The 14524-nt window shown below is 62.2% G+C and overlaps 2 protein-coding genes and 1 pseudogene across 4 annotated transcripts; 2 read left to right on the forward strand and 1 right to left on the reverse strand.

The window, feature by feature from the left end:
• The first annotated feature begins 1684 nt into the window (after positions 1–1684).
• Positions 1685–4712, forward strand: LOC146424051 (homeobox protein otx5-like; annotated as a pseudogene). Its single transcript, XR_014847152.1, has 4 exons — positions 1685–1826; positions 2840–2931; positions 3499–3650; positions 4186–4712. The product of XR_014847152.1 is annotated as a homeobox protein otx5-like (transcript).
• A 1174-nt stretch (positions 4713–5886) lies between these two features.
• Positions 5887–8340, forward strand: DMAC2 (distal membrane arm assembly component 2). The gene is made up of 6 exons (XM_085043984.1): positions 5887–5959; positions 6528–6685; positions 6942–7022; positions 7135–7262; positions 7482–7644; positions 8181–8340. The coding sequence occupies exons 1-6, from the start codon at positions 5942–5944 to the stop codon at positions 8317–8319; spliced, it is 687 nt and encodes a 228-aa protein (XP_084900110.1). The 5' UTR covers positions 5887–5941; the 3' UTR covers positions 8320–8340.
• A 322-nt stretch (positions 8341–8662) lies between these two features.
• BCKDHA (branched chain keto acid dehydrogenase E1 subunit alpha) lies at positions 8663–13921 on the reverse strand. Of its 2 annotated transcripts, none has more exons than XM_085043983.1 (9): positions 13787–13921; positions 13233–13385; positions 12760–12846; positions 12523–12631; positions 12138–12299; positions 11110–11316; positions 10548–10689; positions 9885–10056; positions 8663–9168 (listed from the first exon to the last, which is right to left on the reverse strand). In XM_085043983.1, exons 1-9 carry the CDS (start codon positions 13859–13861, stop codon positions 8998–9000), a joined length of 1278 nt encoding a protein of 425 aa, XP_084900109.1. In that variant the 5' UTR covers positions 13862–13921; the 3' UTR covers positions 8663–8997. The 2 variants fall into 2 exon arrangements, with proteins under 2 accessions (XP_084900109.1, XP_084900108.1); XM_085043982.1 differs by having other exon boundaries at positions 13740–13873.
• Positions 13922–14524: the final 603 nt, after the last annotated feature.

Genomic DNA, 14524 nt, shown 5'->3' on the forward strand with positions numbered 1-14524 from the left:
ATTAATTCCCATTTAATTCATTATTCCAACCTCGAAGTTCCCAAATTTTATCTCCCTGGGGATGAATCCCAGCCCCAAATAATTAATTTATTCCCATTTAATTCAAGATTTACACCCCAAATCCCCCAAAAATCCTGTTTATTCCCATATAATTCACAATTTCCACCCCAAACAATTAATTTATTCCCATTTAATTCAAGATTTCCACCCCAAATTCCCCAAATAATTAAATTTAATTCACAATTTACACCCCAAATCCCCCAATTAATTGAATTTATTCCCATTTAATTCAGGATTTACACCCCAAATAATTGAATTTATTCCCATTTAATTCAGGATTTCCACCCCAAATAACTCAATTTACCTCAGGATTTTTGGGGGGTGGTCTCTCCCCTCCCCTCCCCCCCGGATTAGGGTTAATCTCCCCAAATCCTCTCGTCTGGAAAACAACCTAATCAGCCCCAATTCCAGCTGCTCCCGGGAATTCCGGGATTTTCCCGGGAATTTCGGGATTTTCCCGGGAATTCGCCAAACCCCCCCCCGGGTTTGGGGAGAAATTCGGGAATTCGGCGATTCTGGGAATTATTTTTATTTATTTTTTTGGTTTTTTTTTTTTTCCCGGAATTCCACTTTTCCCTCCCGAAATCCCCCAAATTTCCCACTTTTTTCCCCAAATGAGTTTGGGGTTGGCTGGGGGAGGGGCGCGGCTGGGATTTCCCGATTTCGGGAGGAATTTTGGGAGTTTTTCCCCCAAATTCCAGCCCGCCCCTCCCCCACCGCCCCTCCCCCTCCCCAGTTCCCCCCCCGCGCTGTCCCCGAGTGTCCCCAAGGCCCAGACGTGGCAGCTGGGCTGGGATTAGTGTCACCCCCGGGAGGGGACAGAGCGGGGGCAGGGCAGGACCCCCGAAATAGCCCCGGGGGGGGGTGGCGCCCCGGTGTCCCCAGTGTCACTCAGTGTCCCTCAGTGTCACCCAGTGTCACCTCAGTGTCACTCAGTGTCCCCCCAGTGTCCACCAGTGTCCCCTCAGTGTCATCCAGTGTCACTCAGTGTCCCCCAGGGTCACCCCAGTGCCCCCCAGTGTCACCCCCCATTCCCAGTGTCCCCCAGTGTCACCTCAGTGTCACCTCAGTGTCATCCCAGTTCCCATTCCTGGTGTCACCCATTCCCAGTGTCACCGCAGTGTCACCCCAGTGTGTCCCCCAGTGTCACCCCAGTGTGTCCCCAGTGTCCCATCACTTCCCTGTCCCCTGCAATCCCAGTGTCACCCTGGTGTCACCCCCATTCCCAGTGTCCCCCCAGTGTCCCTCCCAATCCCAGTGTCACCCCCGTGTCACCCACCCATTCCCAGTGTCCCCCCAGTTCCCTGTCCCCTCCCAGTCCCAGTGTCCCCCTAACCCCTGCTCCCCCATGTTCCCCCCATGTCCCCTCGTGTCCCCAACCCCATGTCCCCCATCCCGTGTCCCCCATGTCACTGTCCCCCATGTCACTGTCCCCCCATGTCACTGTTCCCCCATGTCACTGTCCCCCCATGTCCCGTCTCCCTATCACTGTCCCCCATCCCTCTGTCCCCCTGTCACTGTCCCCAACCCTCTGTCCCCCATGTCACTGTCCCCCATGTCACTGTCCCCCCCATCCCGCTGTCCCCCCCCGTCCCCCCCGTTAATTGGCGGCCGCTCGGGATTAGCCATGCCGGGCCAATGTCACCCCTTGTCCCCCCGGATTAGGGTGACATCACGCGGGTCCTACTTAAGGCTCCCCCCGCCGCGGGGGTGCCTCCCCTGCCACCGCCGCTGTCACCGCTGTCACCGCCGTGTCACCGGCACAGGTACGGCGGGAGCCGCGCGGGGGGGACAGGGACAGCGGGGCCTTGGGGACATTCGTGAGGGGACGGGGACACCACCAGAGCCTTGGGGACACCCCTGGGGGGACAGGGACGCCACCAGAGCCTTGGGGACAGGGACAGCGGGGCCTTGGGGACATTCGTGAGGGGACAGGGACACCACCAGAGCCTTGGGGACAGGGACAGCAGGGCCTTGGGGACATTCCTGGGGGATACAGGGCCAGCGGAGCCTTGGGGACATCTCTGGGAGGGGGACAATGCCACCAGCTCGGCGGGGACAGCCCTGGCTGGGGGAGAGACCACCAGAGCCTTGGGGACATCCCTGGGTGGCACCAGCTGGGTGGGGACAGGCCAGCAGCTCTGTCCCCAGCTCGGTGACAGCCACCCCGGGTGGCATCAAGGACGAAGCATCGCCGCTGTCCCCTGCTGCGGGGACAGGGCTGGTGGTGACATCCCCTGGCGCGGCGACAAGCGCGCGGCTCGGGTGGCCAGGGTGTCCCCAAGGGGTCCCCAAGGGTGTCCCCAAGGGGTGCCGGTGCCACCCTGTCCGTCTGTCCCCAAGGATATCCCCAGGCGGTGCCACCTTGTCCCTCTGTCACCCCGCGGGGATCGCGGGGAGCACGGGGACAGGGCGGCGGTGACACGTGTGCCACCTGCGCCAGGTGTGCCCGGTGTCACCGCGCCGTGCCACGTGCCCACCGTGTCCCCTCGGTGTCCCCCGGCTGGCACCGAGGGCTGGGGACACTGCTGGGGACACTGCGGGGGACACTGCTGGGGACATTGCGGGGGACACCGAGGGGCTTGGGGACACAGACGTTCGGGGCTCACACTTGTCTCGGGGGTCGCTGTCGGGTCTCGGGAGGGTTGGTGACACCCCGCTGTCCCCCAGCTGTCCCCGCTGTCCCCACAGTGTCACAGCTGTCCCCGCAGTGTCACAGTGTCCCCGCAGTGTCACAGCTGTCCCCACAGTGTCACAGCTGTCCCCGCTGTCCCCGCAGCCCCCCCGCGATGATGTCGTACCTGAAGCAGCCTCACTACGGAGTCAATGGCCTCAGCCTGGACCTGCTGCCGCCCCCCGTGGGCTACCCGGGTACCCCAAACCTGGGGGGCTGAGGGACACCTTGGGGACACCTTGGGGACACCTGGGGACACCTTGGGGACCCCAGAATGGGGCAGGGGTGAATGGGGTGGGGCTGAGGGACACCTGGGGACACCCAAATCGCGGGGGTCTCTCGCCATTCCCGGGCGTCTCCCCAATCCCGGGGGTCTCCCCAATCCCGGGGGTCTCCAACCCTTTTCCCCCCCCCAGGGACCCCCAAGGGACCCCCGGAGTCACCCCCGGGACAGTGCGACCTTCGTCCTCCTTTATTCCACACCCAATTCCTGGGGGTTTCCCCCAAATTTCGGGGTTTTCTCCTAAATCCCGGGGTTTTCTCCCCAATCCCGGGGGTCTCCCAACCCTTTCCATCCCCCAGGGACCCCCGGGAATCACCGACATTTATCCCCCTTTATCCCAACCCCAATTCCCGGGGAATTTCTCCCCAATCCTGGGGTTTTGTCCCAAATCCCTGGGTTTTGACCCCAATCCCGGGGGTTTTGTCCCCAATCCCGGGTTTTTCTCCCCAACCCCGGGGGTCTCCCACCCCTTTTCCCCCAGGGACCCCCCGGAAGCAGCGGCGGGAGCGCACCACCTTCACTCGGGCGCAGCTGGACGTGCTGGAAGCTCTGTTCGCCAAAACTCGCTACCCTGACATCTTCATGCGCGAGGAGGTGGCGCTCAAAATCAACCTGCCCGAGTCGCGCGTGCAGGTGGGGACACCTGGGGACAGCCGGGGACAGGGGTGGGGACAAGGGCGGGGACAGGGACAGGTGTGGGGGAGACACGGGGAAACGGGAGGGGACAGGAGGATGGGCAGATCCGGGGGACACGGGGACAGTGGGGCAGGGGACGAGAGGCGGGAGGGGACACTGAGACACGGGGGACAATGGGGGACAAGGGGGAGCATGGGGGGACATAGGGACAGGGAGGGACGGGGTGGGGGGAAGAGGTGAGCCTCAGGTGGGTGCGGGAGGGACAGGGTGGGACACGGGGAGCCTCAGTGTCCCCATGTCCCCCCCGTGCCTCAGTGTCCCCTGCGTGTCCCCATGCTCCCCCGTGCGTCAGTGTCCCCCAGTGCCTCCCAGTGTCCCCCCGTGCCTCAGTGTCCCCCCAGTGTCCCCTCCATGTCCCCCCGTGTCCCCCCGTGCCTCAGTGTCCCCAGTGCCCCCGTGTCCCCCCCCAGTGTCCCCAGTGCCCCAGTGCCCCGTGTCCCCCCGCGCCTCAGTGTCCCCCGTGTCCCCCCAGGTGTGGTTCAAGAACCGCCGCGCCAAGTGCCGCCAGCAGCAAGCTCAGGGCTCCGGCCCCCAAACCGCGCCCACCCCCAAAAAGAAGAGCTCCCCGCTCGCGACCCCCAGCCCCCCCCGGGCCCCTTCACCCCCCCGCCCGCGCCCCCCGGCCCCCCCAGCGCCGCCCCGGTGTCCATCTGGAGCCCCGCGGCTCTGTCGCCGCTGCAGGACCCCTCGGGCACTCCGGGCTTCCGCGGCTTCCCCGCCTCGGGGGGCTTCGGCCAGAGCTACCCGGGCTACTTCGGGGGGCTCGACTCGTACCTGTCGCCGCTGCCGCCCCAGGTGGGTGGGCTGAGCCCCCTGGGCCCCCCCGGGCTGGGCTTGGCGGCGTCGCCCGCGGGCTACGGCGGGAGCAGCGGGATGGGCTTCGGGGCGGTGGATTGCCTGGAGTTCAAGGACCAGAGCGGCGCCTGGAAGGTGAATTTCGGCGGCGCGGATTGCCTGGAGTACAAGGATCAGAGCACCTGGAAGTTCCAGGTGTTGTAGGGGGGCGGGATGGCGCGGGGGGTCGCGGGGGGACAATTCCCGGCGGGCGGAAAATCCTCCCGGCACGGACAGTTCCCGCGGGAAAGGGGAACTTCTGGATTTCGGACAATTCCCGAGATTTCGGACAATCCCCGCGCCGCGGGCGATTCCTGGGTCGCGGATAATTCCCGGGGCGCAGACAATCCCCGGAGAATCGCTGGATTTCGGACGATTCCCTCGGCGCGGAGAATTCCCGAATATTCCCTCGGCGCGGAGAATTCCCGAATATTCCCTCGGCACGGAGAATTCCCGAATATTCCCTGGGCACGGAGAATTCCCGAATATTCCCACGGCGCGGAGAATTCCCGAATATTCCCTCGGCGCGGAGAATTCCCGAATATTCCCTCCGCACGGAGCTTTCCCGCATCCAGCGCTGCTCCTGCCTGGAAAATCCTCCCGGAGCAGAGAATTCCCGAGGCGCCGAGAGTCCCCAGGACGTGGGATATCCCGGCGGGATGGAGCCTCGGGGGATCCCCGGGATTTCTGGGGGATCCCCGGATTTTTGGGGGATTCCCGGGATTTTTGGGGATTCCCGGATTTTTGGGGATTCCCGGATTTTTGGGGGATTCCCGGGATTTCTGGGGGATTCCCGGGATTTCTGGGGGATCCCGGAATTTCTGGGGGATCCCGGGATTTCTGGGGGATCCCCGGATTTTTGGAGATTCCCGGGATTTTTGGGGGATTCCCGGGTTTTTGGGGGATTCCCGGGATTTCTGGGGGATCCCAGGACAATTCCCGACCCCCGGAGGATCAGGGGGAATCTCTGGACCCACCGCAGCTGCTCTTCCCCCCAGCGCCCCCGCGGAAGGAAAAAAGCTGGAAAAGGGAATATCGATAATAAAAAAAAAAAAAAAAGTGAAAATGCGGAGGTCTCGTTAATTAATGAGGGGAATTGGGCGGCGGGGGGGGCTCTGAGGGGTCCTGGGGGACTTTGGGGGTTCTCGGGGGGTCTTTAGGGGTTCCGTGAGGTTTTTGGGGATTCTGTGGGTCTTTGGGAGTCCTCTGGGGTCTTTGGGGGTCTTTGGGGGTCTCTGAGGTTCCCAAAATCCTCCCCTTCTCACTCCCCCTCCCGCCCGCCAGGCGGCGCCACGCAGCTCACACTAATCAAACGTTAATTGCGAGGGGCGTGGCCAGAGTGGGGGGGGCGGGATCGCAGTCACGTGATCTCCTGGTCACGTGGCGCGGCCAAGATGGCGGCGCTGAGGGCGGTGAGCGATTTGGGGTCACCTGGGGGGGGGAGAGACCCCCGAGATCCCCCCGGGAGCGGCAGGGACCCCTGAATTGGGGAGGGGGCGGCTTGGGGGATTCTGTGTCCCCCCAGGTGTGTCTCCTCTCCAGTCCAGGTGTGTCGCACTCACCTGTCCCCTCCCGCCTCACCTGTCCCCTCCCCCCTCACCTGTCCCCACCTGCCTCACCTGTCCCCTCCCGCCTCACCTGTCCCCACCTGCCTCACCTGTCCCCTCCCGCCTCACCTGTCCCCACCTGCCTCACCTGTCCCCTCCCGCCTCACCTGTCCCCACCTGCCTCACCTGTCCCCACCCGCCTCACCTGTCCCCTCCCGCCTCACCTGTCCCCACCAGCCTCACCTGTCCCCACCTACCTCACCTGTCCCCTCCCGCCTCACCTGTCCCCACCTGCCTCACCTGTCCCCTCCCGCCTCACCTGTCCCCACCTGCCTCACCTGTCCCCTCCCGCCTCACCTGTCCCCTCCCGCCTCACCTGTCCCCACCCGCCTCACCTGTCCCCACCTGCCTCACCCCGTTTTTCCCCCCCCAGATCAGGGGGTCCCTCGCCGCCCCCCCCCTGCGCCCCCCAGCTGTGGGGCAGAGCCGGGGGGGCTCCGGGGGGCTCCGCGCTCACCTGGACAGGTGGGCGGAACCGCTGGGGGCTGCCGCAGGTTGGCTCGAGAGGTGGAGGCTGCGGAACCTCAACGCGTGAGTGACTGGGGGGAGACCCCGAAATTTGGGGAGGGGTGCCAAAATTTGGGGTGGGGGCGTCGGGGAGGGGCGCGGGGCAGGTGGGGGCTCAGCAGGTGTGTCACCCCCGGGTGAAGGGGGGTTTGGGGGTGTCTGTCTCACCTGTCCAGGTGTGTCACCCCCAGGTGAAGGGGGATTTGGGGGTGTCTCACCTGCCCAGGTCTGTCTCACCTGTCCAAGGGTGTCTCACCTGCCCAGGTGTTTCCCCCCCCAGGTACCGCGGCTCCCTCAGGGACACCTTTGGCGATGACGTCGCTGCTGCCGAGTTCACCTTGGCCTGCGGGGGAGGTGTCAGGTGAGCTCCTCCCCCTTTTGGGGCTCACCTGTCCCACCTGTCCCTGCCCTGACCCGCATTTTTGGGGTCCTGACCCCGCATTTTTGGGGTCCTGACCCCCCAAACCCCGCAGGTTTTCGGGGCAGCAGCATTGGATTCGCCGCAGGAATCGCTCGGAGCTCCTCCAGGTGCGACACCTGCCCGTGGTGGGAATCGACCTGAGTGACACACCTGTCACCTACCAGGGGCTGGACAACCTGGGTGAGACCCCAAAACACCCAAAACCACCCTGAGTGCCCCCAAAAAACCCTGTCACACCTGGGGTCACACCTGGGGTCACACCTGGGGTCACACCTGAGGTCACACCTGAGGTCACACCTGTCCCTCCTGAGGTCACACCTGTCCTGTCCCTGCAGTGTCCCTGTCCCACCTGAGGTCACACCTGTCCCTCCTGAGGTCACACCTGTCCTGTCCCCGCAGTGTCCCTGTCCCACCTGTCCCACCTGGACCTGTCTCGCTGTCCCCACATCTCGGACTGGGCTCTGGCCAGGCTCCACGTGTTCAGTGCCACCCTGCAGCACCTGGCGCTGGCCAGCTGTCCCCAGGTGACCGAGAGGGGCCTGGCAGCCCTGCACCCCCTCAGGTGAGACCCCAGTGTCACCTGTGTCACCCCAGTGTCACCTCAGTGTCACCCCAATGTCACCTCAGTGTCACCCCAGTGTCACCTCAGTGTCACACAGTGTCACTCCAGTGTCACCCCAGTGTCCCCAGGTCACCCTCTGGGGTGTCACCTGGGGACCACCAGCATCCCCCAGTATCATCCCAGTGTCCCCCCAGTGTCCCAAATGTCCCTCCCAGTGTCCCAAATGTCCCCCCAGTGTCCCAAATGTCCCTCCCAGAGTCCCCCCAGTGTCCCAAATGTCCCCTCAGTGTTCCAAATGTCCCCTCAGTGTCCCAAATGTCCCTCCCAGTGTCCCAAATGTCCCCCCAGTCCCTTCCAGTGTCCCCCCAGTCCCTCCCAGTGTCCCCCCAGTCCCCCCCAGTCCCTCCCAGTGTCCACCCAGTGTCCCCTCAGTGTCTCAAATGTCCACCCAGTGTCCCCCCCGTGTCTCAAGTGTCCCCTCAGTGTCCCCCCGGTCCCTCCCAGTTCCTCCCAGTGCTCCCAGTCTGTGTCCCCAGGCAGCTGCAGTCGCTGGACGTTTCGGGTCTCTCCCTGCCCAGCCCAGCTCAGCTCCACCTGCTGCTCCAGGAGATTCTCCCTCAATGCCAAATCCTGGGACTGGAGGAGCCCAGCAGCCCCCCGGGACCCCCCCAATAAAATTCCGGACTTTTCCCTGGATTTGGGGTTTTTTGGGAGTGAACTGGGAGCTCCTCGGAATCCTGGGGGTTTCCTGTCCTCAAATCCCAGGATTCTTCCCCAAAATCCCAGAGATCTATTCCCAGAATCCCAAAAATCCCGAGGCTCTTCCTCTCCAAAATAGTGTTTATTGGGAGGGTCAGGAGGGAGGTGGATTGGGATTTTTGGGGGGGAAATCGTGGAATTTTGGGATCAGGGAATTCCGGAATCGCCGGAGCGGGAAAACCCCCCCGTGGATCCCGATGGATTTGGGGCACTTTCGGGTAAATCTGGGAGTGCTCAGGGAATTCCCAGGAATTTGGGGATCGGCTCTGGAATTCCTGGAGCAGGAAATGCTCCCCGGGGGGTGGATTTTGGGGTGAAATCAAAGCGGATTTCGGGACATCCCAGCGGATTTGGGGCTGAGCAGGGAATTCCAGGGGGATCTGAGTGGGAATTCCAGGGAATTTCGGGATCAACTCTGGAATTCCTGGAGAAACGCTCCCGGGAAGGGGAATAAAAGTGGATTTTGGGCTGAAATAAAGCAGATTTCGGGACATCCCGGCGGCTTTGGGATGAAGCAGGAAATTCCGGGGCTGCCCAGGTAACTCCGGGGGGGTTCCCAGTGGGAATTCCGGGGAATTCCCGGGAATTTGGGGGTCACTTCTGGAACTGCTGCAGGGGGTAGTGCTCCCCGTAGGTCTCCAGGTGTCTCTCCAGCTCCTCGCGCTGCCGGCGGAGCCGCGGCGGCATCTCCAGGTAAACGTCGGAGAAGAGCAGGTGAGGAGGAGGTTTTGGCTCCCGTTCCGCCTGCTCGAAGGCCTCCAGCACCTGCGGGAATTCGGGAATTCCAGACTGAAATTCTTGCATTTTCCAGCCCGAAATTCCTGAGTTTTCCAGCCCAAAATTCCTGAGTTTTCCAGCCCAAAATTCCTGGGTTTTCCAGCCCGAAATTCCTGAGTTTTCCAGCCCGGAATCGTGGGATTTGTTCCCGAAAAATTGCCCCAAATCCTGCGTGTTTTTCCCTGAAATGTGGGTGACTCCCTGCCCCAAAATCCTGGGGATTCATGCCCGATATTCCAGGGATTCCTGCCTGAAAAATTCCCAGAGGTTCGCCCCAGAATCCCAGGGATTTGCTTCAGTAAAATACTGGGGATTTCCTGCCCCAGAATCGGGGTTATTCCTCCCTAAATCCCAGGGCTCCTTCCCCTGAATCCCAAGGATCTCCTTCCCCTAAATCCCAAGGATTTCCCTCACTAAAGCCCCAGGGATTTCTGCCCAAAATAATGAAGATTTTTCCCCTAAATCCCAAGGATATCCCTCACTGGAACCCCAGGGATTTCTGCCCAAAATAATGAAGGTTTTTCCCCTAAATCCCAAGGATTTCCCTCACTAAAGCCCCAGGGATTTCTCCCCAAAATAATGAGCATTCCTCCCCCAAATCCCAGTGCTTCCTCACCCACATCCCAGGAAATCTCTCCCCAAAACCCCAAACCACCCCGAATCCCAAATCCCGGCCCCGAATCGCTGGGAATTTGCCTCCTGACCATTTTCCTGGAGCTCTTCCTCCATCCCTTCTCCTCCTCCTCGTCCCACCAGCCGCGGTTGACCATGTAGTGCCGCAGGCGGGAGATGGGATGATCCTGCTTGTCCCAATAATTCACCTCGTCCACCGAGCGGTAGGCTGAGCTGTCATCACTGGTGCTGTGGTGCCCAATCCTAAAAAAACACCCATGGAAATGGGGATTTGGGGGAATCCTGGGAGAATGGGGGAAAACGGGCAGAAAAAACATGGGAAACAGGGAAAAACGGGCAGGAAATGCATGGGAAATAGGGGAAAACAGGCAGAAAATCCATGGGAAACAGGGAAAAACGGGTGGGAAATGCGTGGGAAATAGGGGAAACCAGGCAGGAAATCCATGGGAAATAGGGGAAACCGGGTGGGAAATCCATGGGAAATGGGATTTTTTTGAGGAGGTCCTGAAAGAATGGGGAAAAACAGGCAGGAAATCCCTGGGAAATTAACAAAACCATGCAGAAAATCCATGGGAATAGAAAAAACAAGCAGAAAACCACTGGAAATGTTTTCTGGGGGGGAGATGAGGAGGATCCCACAAAACCCAGCAGGAAAACCCTGGGAAACCCGAATTTTTTTTGGGGATCCCGGCGCTCCCGAGCCGTGTTCCCGAGGGGATTCCCGGACCCCGCACCGGTAGGTCATGGCCTCGATGAGGAAGGGCTGGTTTTCGGCCACGGCGCGGCGCCGAGCCTCGCGGGTCGCGTTGTACACGGCGAAGACGTCGTTGCCATCGACGCGGATCGACAGCAAGCCGTAGCCGGGGCCGCGAGCCGCTGCGGGGAAACAGGAGTTAAATCCCAAAAAAATCCCCGGGATCTGGTTGATTCCCTTCTGGCTGAGTCCCCTGCCCTGCTGCCCCAAAATCCTGGGGTTGGGCTCTGAAAATTCTCGAAATCCCAGCGATCCTGGGAGGACCCTCCCCAAAATCCTGGGTGTTTCCCACCCCGAATTTCTGAGGATCCCAGGGTTTTCCTTTGTGAGAATCCCAGAGATCTTCCCCAAGGATTGCTCCCCTAAAAACCAGGGCTCCACCCCCAAAACCCCGAGCTTTCTCCTCCCCAAAATCCCAGCGGTTCTCCCCCAGAATCCTGATGATTCCTCCTCAAATTCCCAAGGCTCCTTCTCCCAAACTCCAGCAATCCCCCCTAAAACCCCAATTCTCCCCAAAAACCCCGAATCCCCGGATCTCCCACCGATGCCGTCGCCGCGGTACTGCTCCGAGGTGGGCGTGGAGATGGCGTAGCCGTTGTTCCGGCAGAAGAACACGATGGGACACTCGAGGGTGGCGGCGAAGTTGAACCCGGCGTGGGCGTCGCCTTCGCTCGCAGCCCCCTCCCCGAAATAGCAGACCACCGCCCGGCTGGCGTCGGCGCGCTTGATGGCATAGGCTGCGCCCACCGCTGAGGAAAACGGGGGTTTTGGGGGAAAATGGGGGTTTTGGGGAAAATGGGTATTTTGGGGAAAAATGGGGATTTTGGGGAAAATGGGTATTTTGGGGAAAAATGGGGATTTTGAAAAAAAAAAAATTTTGGGGAAAATGGGGATTTTGGGGAAAATGGATATTTTGGGGAAAATGGGTATTTTGGGGAAAAACGGGGATTTTGGGGAAAAATGGGGATTTTGGGGAAAAACAGGGGTTTTGGGGGAAAAAGGGGATTTTGGGGAAAAATGGATATTTTGGGGAAAATGGGTATTTTGGGGAAAAATGGGGGTTTTGGGGAAAAACAGCGGTCTTGGGGAAAAATGGGGATTTTGGGGAAAAATGGGGATTTTGGGGAAAAACGGGAATCCCAGGAAAAGGGGAAGCCACAGGTGTGGAGAATCCATGAGGGGGGAGAGGGGAGAGGTGGTCAGGGGTGGGGAAATGGGGAGCTGTGGGATGGGTCAGGATGGATTTGGGATGTGGGGTATGGAGCAGGACAGGGGGACAAGGAGTGGGGACAGGTGTCACCTGGCTGTGGGGAGCAGGGGGTGGGATTGGGAATCAGAGAGAGGGACACAGATTTGGGGACAGGACCATCTCAGGGACACAGAATTGGGGACAGGATCGATCCCAGGGACACAGATTTGGGGACAGGATCAATCCCAGGGACACAGATTTGGGGACAGGATCGATCCCAGGGACACAGAACGGGACAGGATCAATCCCAGAGACACAGAACTGGGGACAGGATCAATCCCAGGGACACGGGCCAGGACCAGGACGCTCCAGGTGTGTCACCTTGCGGGATCTGCGTGGCCAGAGGGGACGAGATGGTGACAAAGTGGCGCTCGGGGCAGCCGTAGTGCACTGGCATCTGCCGGCCCTTGCCGGGGTCGCTGGCATTGCCGTAGCACTGAGCCATGAAGAGCTCCAGGGGGTATCCCCGGTACAGCAGCACACCTGGAAACGGGGTTGGGGTCACCTGGGGCACCTGTGCCACCCACCTGGGGCACCTGTGCCACCCACCTGTGCCACCTGTGCCACCTGTGCCACCCACCTGTGCCACCTCTCATCCCACCCCCGGTACAGCAACACACCTGAAGCCCAAATTTGGGACCGATCCCCCCCACAATCCATCTCCCCTGTCCCTCAGCTGTCCTCACCTGTCCCACCTGAGGCTCACCTGCCTCCCGGTACTGCCCAAAGACCAGGTCAGAGGCGTCCAGGGCGGCGGCACTGCCCACGTGAGTTCCCTCCTCGCCGTAGTTGGTCATGTAGAAGGAAATGCGGCCCTGGAAAAGCAGGATGGGGCATTGGGAGCTCCTCACCTGCCCAGGTGAGCCCCAGGTGAGCCCCAGGTGAGCCCCAGGTGAGCCCCAGGTGAGCCTCAGGTGAGCCCCAGGTGAGCCCACAGCCCTACCTGGCGCTGCGACTCATAGAGGATTCTGTCCATGGTGTTGAGCAGAGTCATCGTCTTGTAGAGCTTCAGCACCTGCTCCTTGGGCAGCTGTGGGGACACCTGGGGTCACCTGGGGACACCTGGGAGCACCTGGGGTCACCTGGGGACACCTGGGGGCACCTGGGGACACCTGGGGTCACCTGGGGACACCTGGGAGCACCTGGAGGCACCTCGGGGGGCAGCTGGGGGGAAGCTGGATGGGGACACCTGGGGACACCTGTTTGGGGTGTCACCTGGCTGGACAGTGTGTGTTCAAGCAGCTGGGGGTGACAGCTGTGTCACCTGTCCGATCTCACCTGTCCAGGTGAGCTCACCTGGGTGTCCTCACTGGGCTGCAGGACATGTCCCTGCCTGTCCATCACCCATGTCCCCTGCCCCGTGTCCCCTGTCTGATCCCACCTGTCCCAGGTGTCACCTGCCGCAGGTGAGCTCACCTGGGGGTCCTCGCTGGGCCGCAGCACGTGTCCCTGCCGGTCCATCACCCGGTACACCGGGATCCCCGCCAGCACGTTGGGCTGGATGAACTCCAGGCGATCCGCGAACTCCGCCGAGGCTCCCGGGAACTGCGGCCGCTCCTCGGGGGACTCCTGCGGGGGGACAGCGGTGCCACCAGGGTCCCCACGGGGTGCCACCAGGGTCCCCAAAGCCCCCAGACCTCCCCGGAAAGGGACCCCAGGTGTGTCCGGGGGTGTCCAGCGCCGCGGGGACAGTGACAGGGAATGGGAGGGACAGGGGGGAAAACGGCGACATCGCGACGTGGCGACACGGGGACAGGACGGGGACAGGTGGACACGGGATGAGGCGACACGGGAGCAGCGGGACAGGGGACAACGCCGCGACGGGACAGGGGACAGCGGGACAGGACAGGAGACAGCGGGACAGGACAGGGGACAGCGCGGGGCAAAGCCGCGACAGGACAGGACAGGACAGGACAGGGGGACCCGGGGAGGGGACATCTGTCCCCCGCTCTGTCCCCTGTCGCACTCACGGCTGTCCCCAGCCGCCGCCGCGGGACAAACCCGGACAGCCATCGCCTCCACCGCAGCGCCCGCAGCGCCGCCATCTTCGCCGGGGGCGTGGCCGCGCGGCGGGGCGGGCGCTGATTGGCTGCCGAGGTGGGCGGTGGCGAGGCGGCGCGGTGTGATTGGCTGAGGGGCGCGAGCACGGCGGGCTGGCCACGCCCACTGGGTGGCCTAATAAGGAACTCGCTAGCCACGCCCACCGAGCGGCCATATGGCGCGTGCCGCCTGGCCACGCCCACTAATTACCATATATGGATAATAGCCACGCCCAAAATGAAAACATAAGGGAGCGGGGCACTGACCACGCCCCCTGAGCGGCGCGCGAACTTCGGGGGAATCCCCAAAAAAACCCGAGGGGGTTTCCCCCCCGCCCCCCCCACCGTGGGGACCCCCAGAACCTCCCCTCCCCCCCTATCGCGACACGGAGTCCACGCCCCTCTCCCACCCCATATCGCGACACGGGGCCCGCGCCCCCTCCCCAAAGCAGGAGCAGACGCCTGGGGGTCCCTATGTTTATTTCGGGGGTCGGGGGGACAGTCGGGACAGGAATAACTTAAAAATGGGGAGGGGCAGAGGGGGCGGGGGGGCCCAGGGCCGTATTTACACTCTGTACAAGGGGAGGGGTCCCCGGGGGAGAGCGGGGGGACCCCGGGGGGGCCGCAGGTGAAGGGGGGCCCCGGGGGGTCCCCAAAATCTTGGCACCA

This window comes from Lichenostomus cassidix, unplaced genomic scaffold, assembly GCF_008360975.1.
Source record: "Lichenostomus cassidix isolate B80296 unplaced genomic scaffold, HeHo_3.0 HiC_scaffold_35, whole genome shotgun sequence".
NCBI lineage: Eukaryota > Metazoa > Chordata > Aves > Passeriformes > Meliphagidae > Lichenostomus > Lichenostomus cassidix.

What these genes read in the sequence shown, in the direction of transcription:
- BCKDHA (XM_085043982.1), bottom strand. Translation starts at nt 13,829, where the DNA reads ATGGCTGTCCGGGTTTGTCCCGCGGCGGCGGCTGGGGACAGCCGTGAG. An exon ending in TGGGCAGTACCGGGAGGCAG is followed by an intron (nt 12,300 to 12,522) that starts GTGAGCCTCAGG and finishes CCCCGTTTCCAG; the next exon opens with GTGTGCTGCTGTACCGGGGA. An exon ending in GGCCACGCAGATCCCGCAAG is followed by an intron (nt 11,317 to 12,137) that starts GTGACACACCTG and finishes CGTTTTCCTCAG; the next exon opens with CGGTGGGCGCAGCCTATGCC.
- DMAC2 (XM_085043984.1), top strand. An exon ending in AGGCTGCGGAACCTCAACGC is followed by an intron (nt 6,686 to 6,941) that starts GTGAGTGACTGG and finishes TTCCCCCCCCAG; the next exon opens with GTACCGCGGCTCCCTCAGGG. An exon ending in CCAGGGGCTGGACAACCTGG is followed by an intron (nt 7,263 to 7,481) that starts GTGAGACCCCAA and finishes CTGTCCCCGCAG; the next exon opens with TGTCCCTGTCCCACCTGTCC.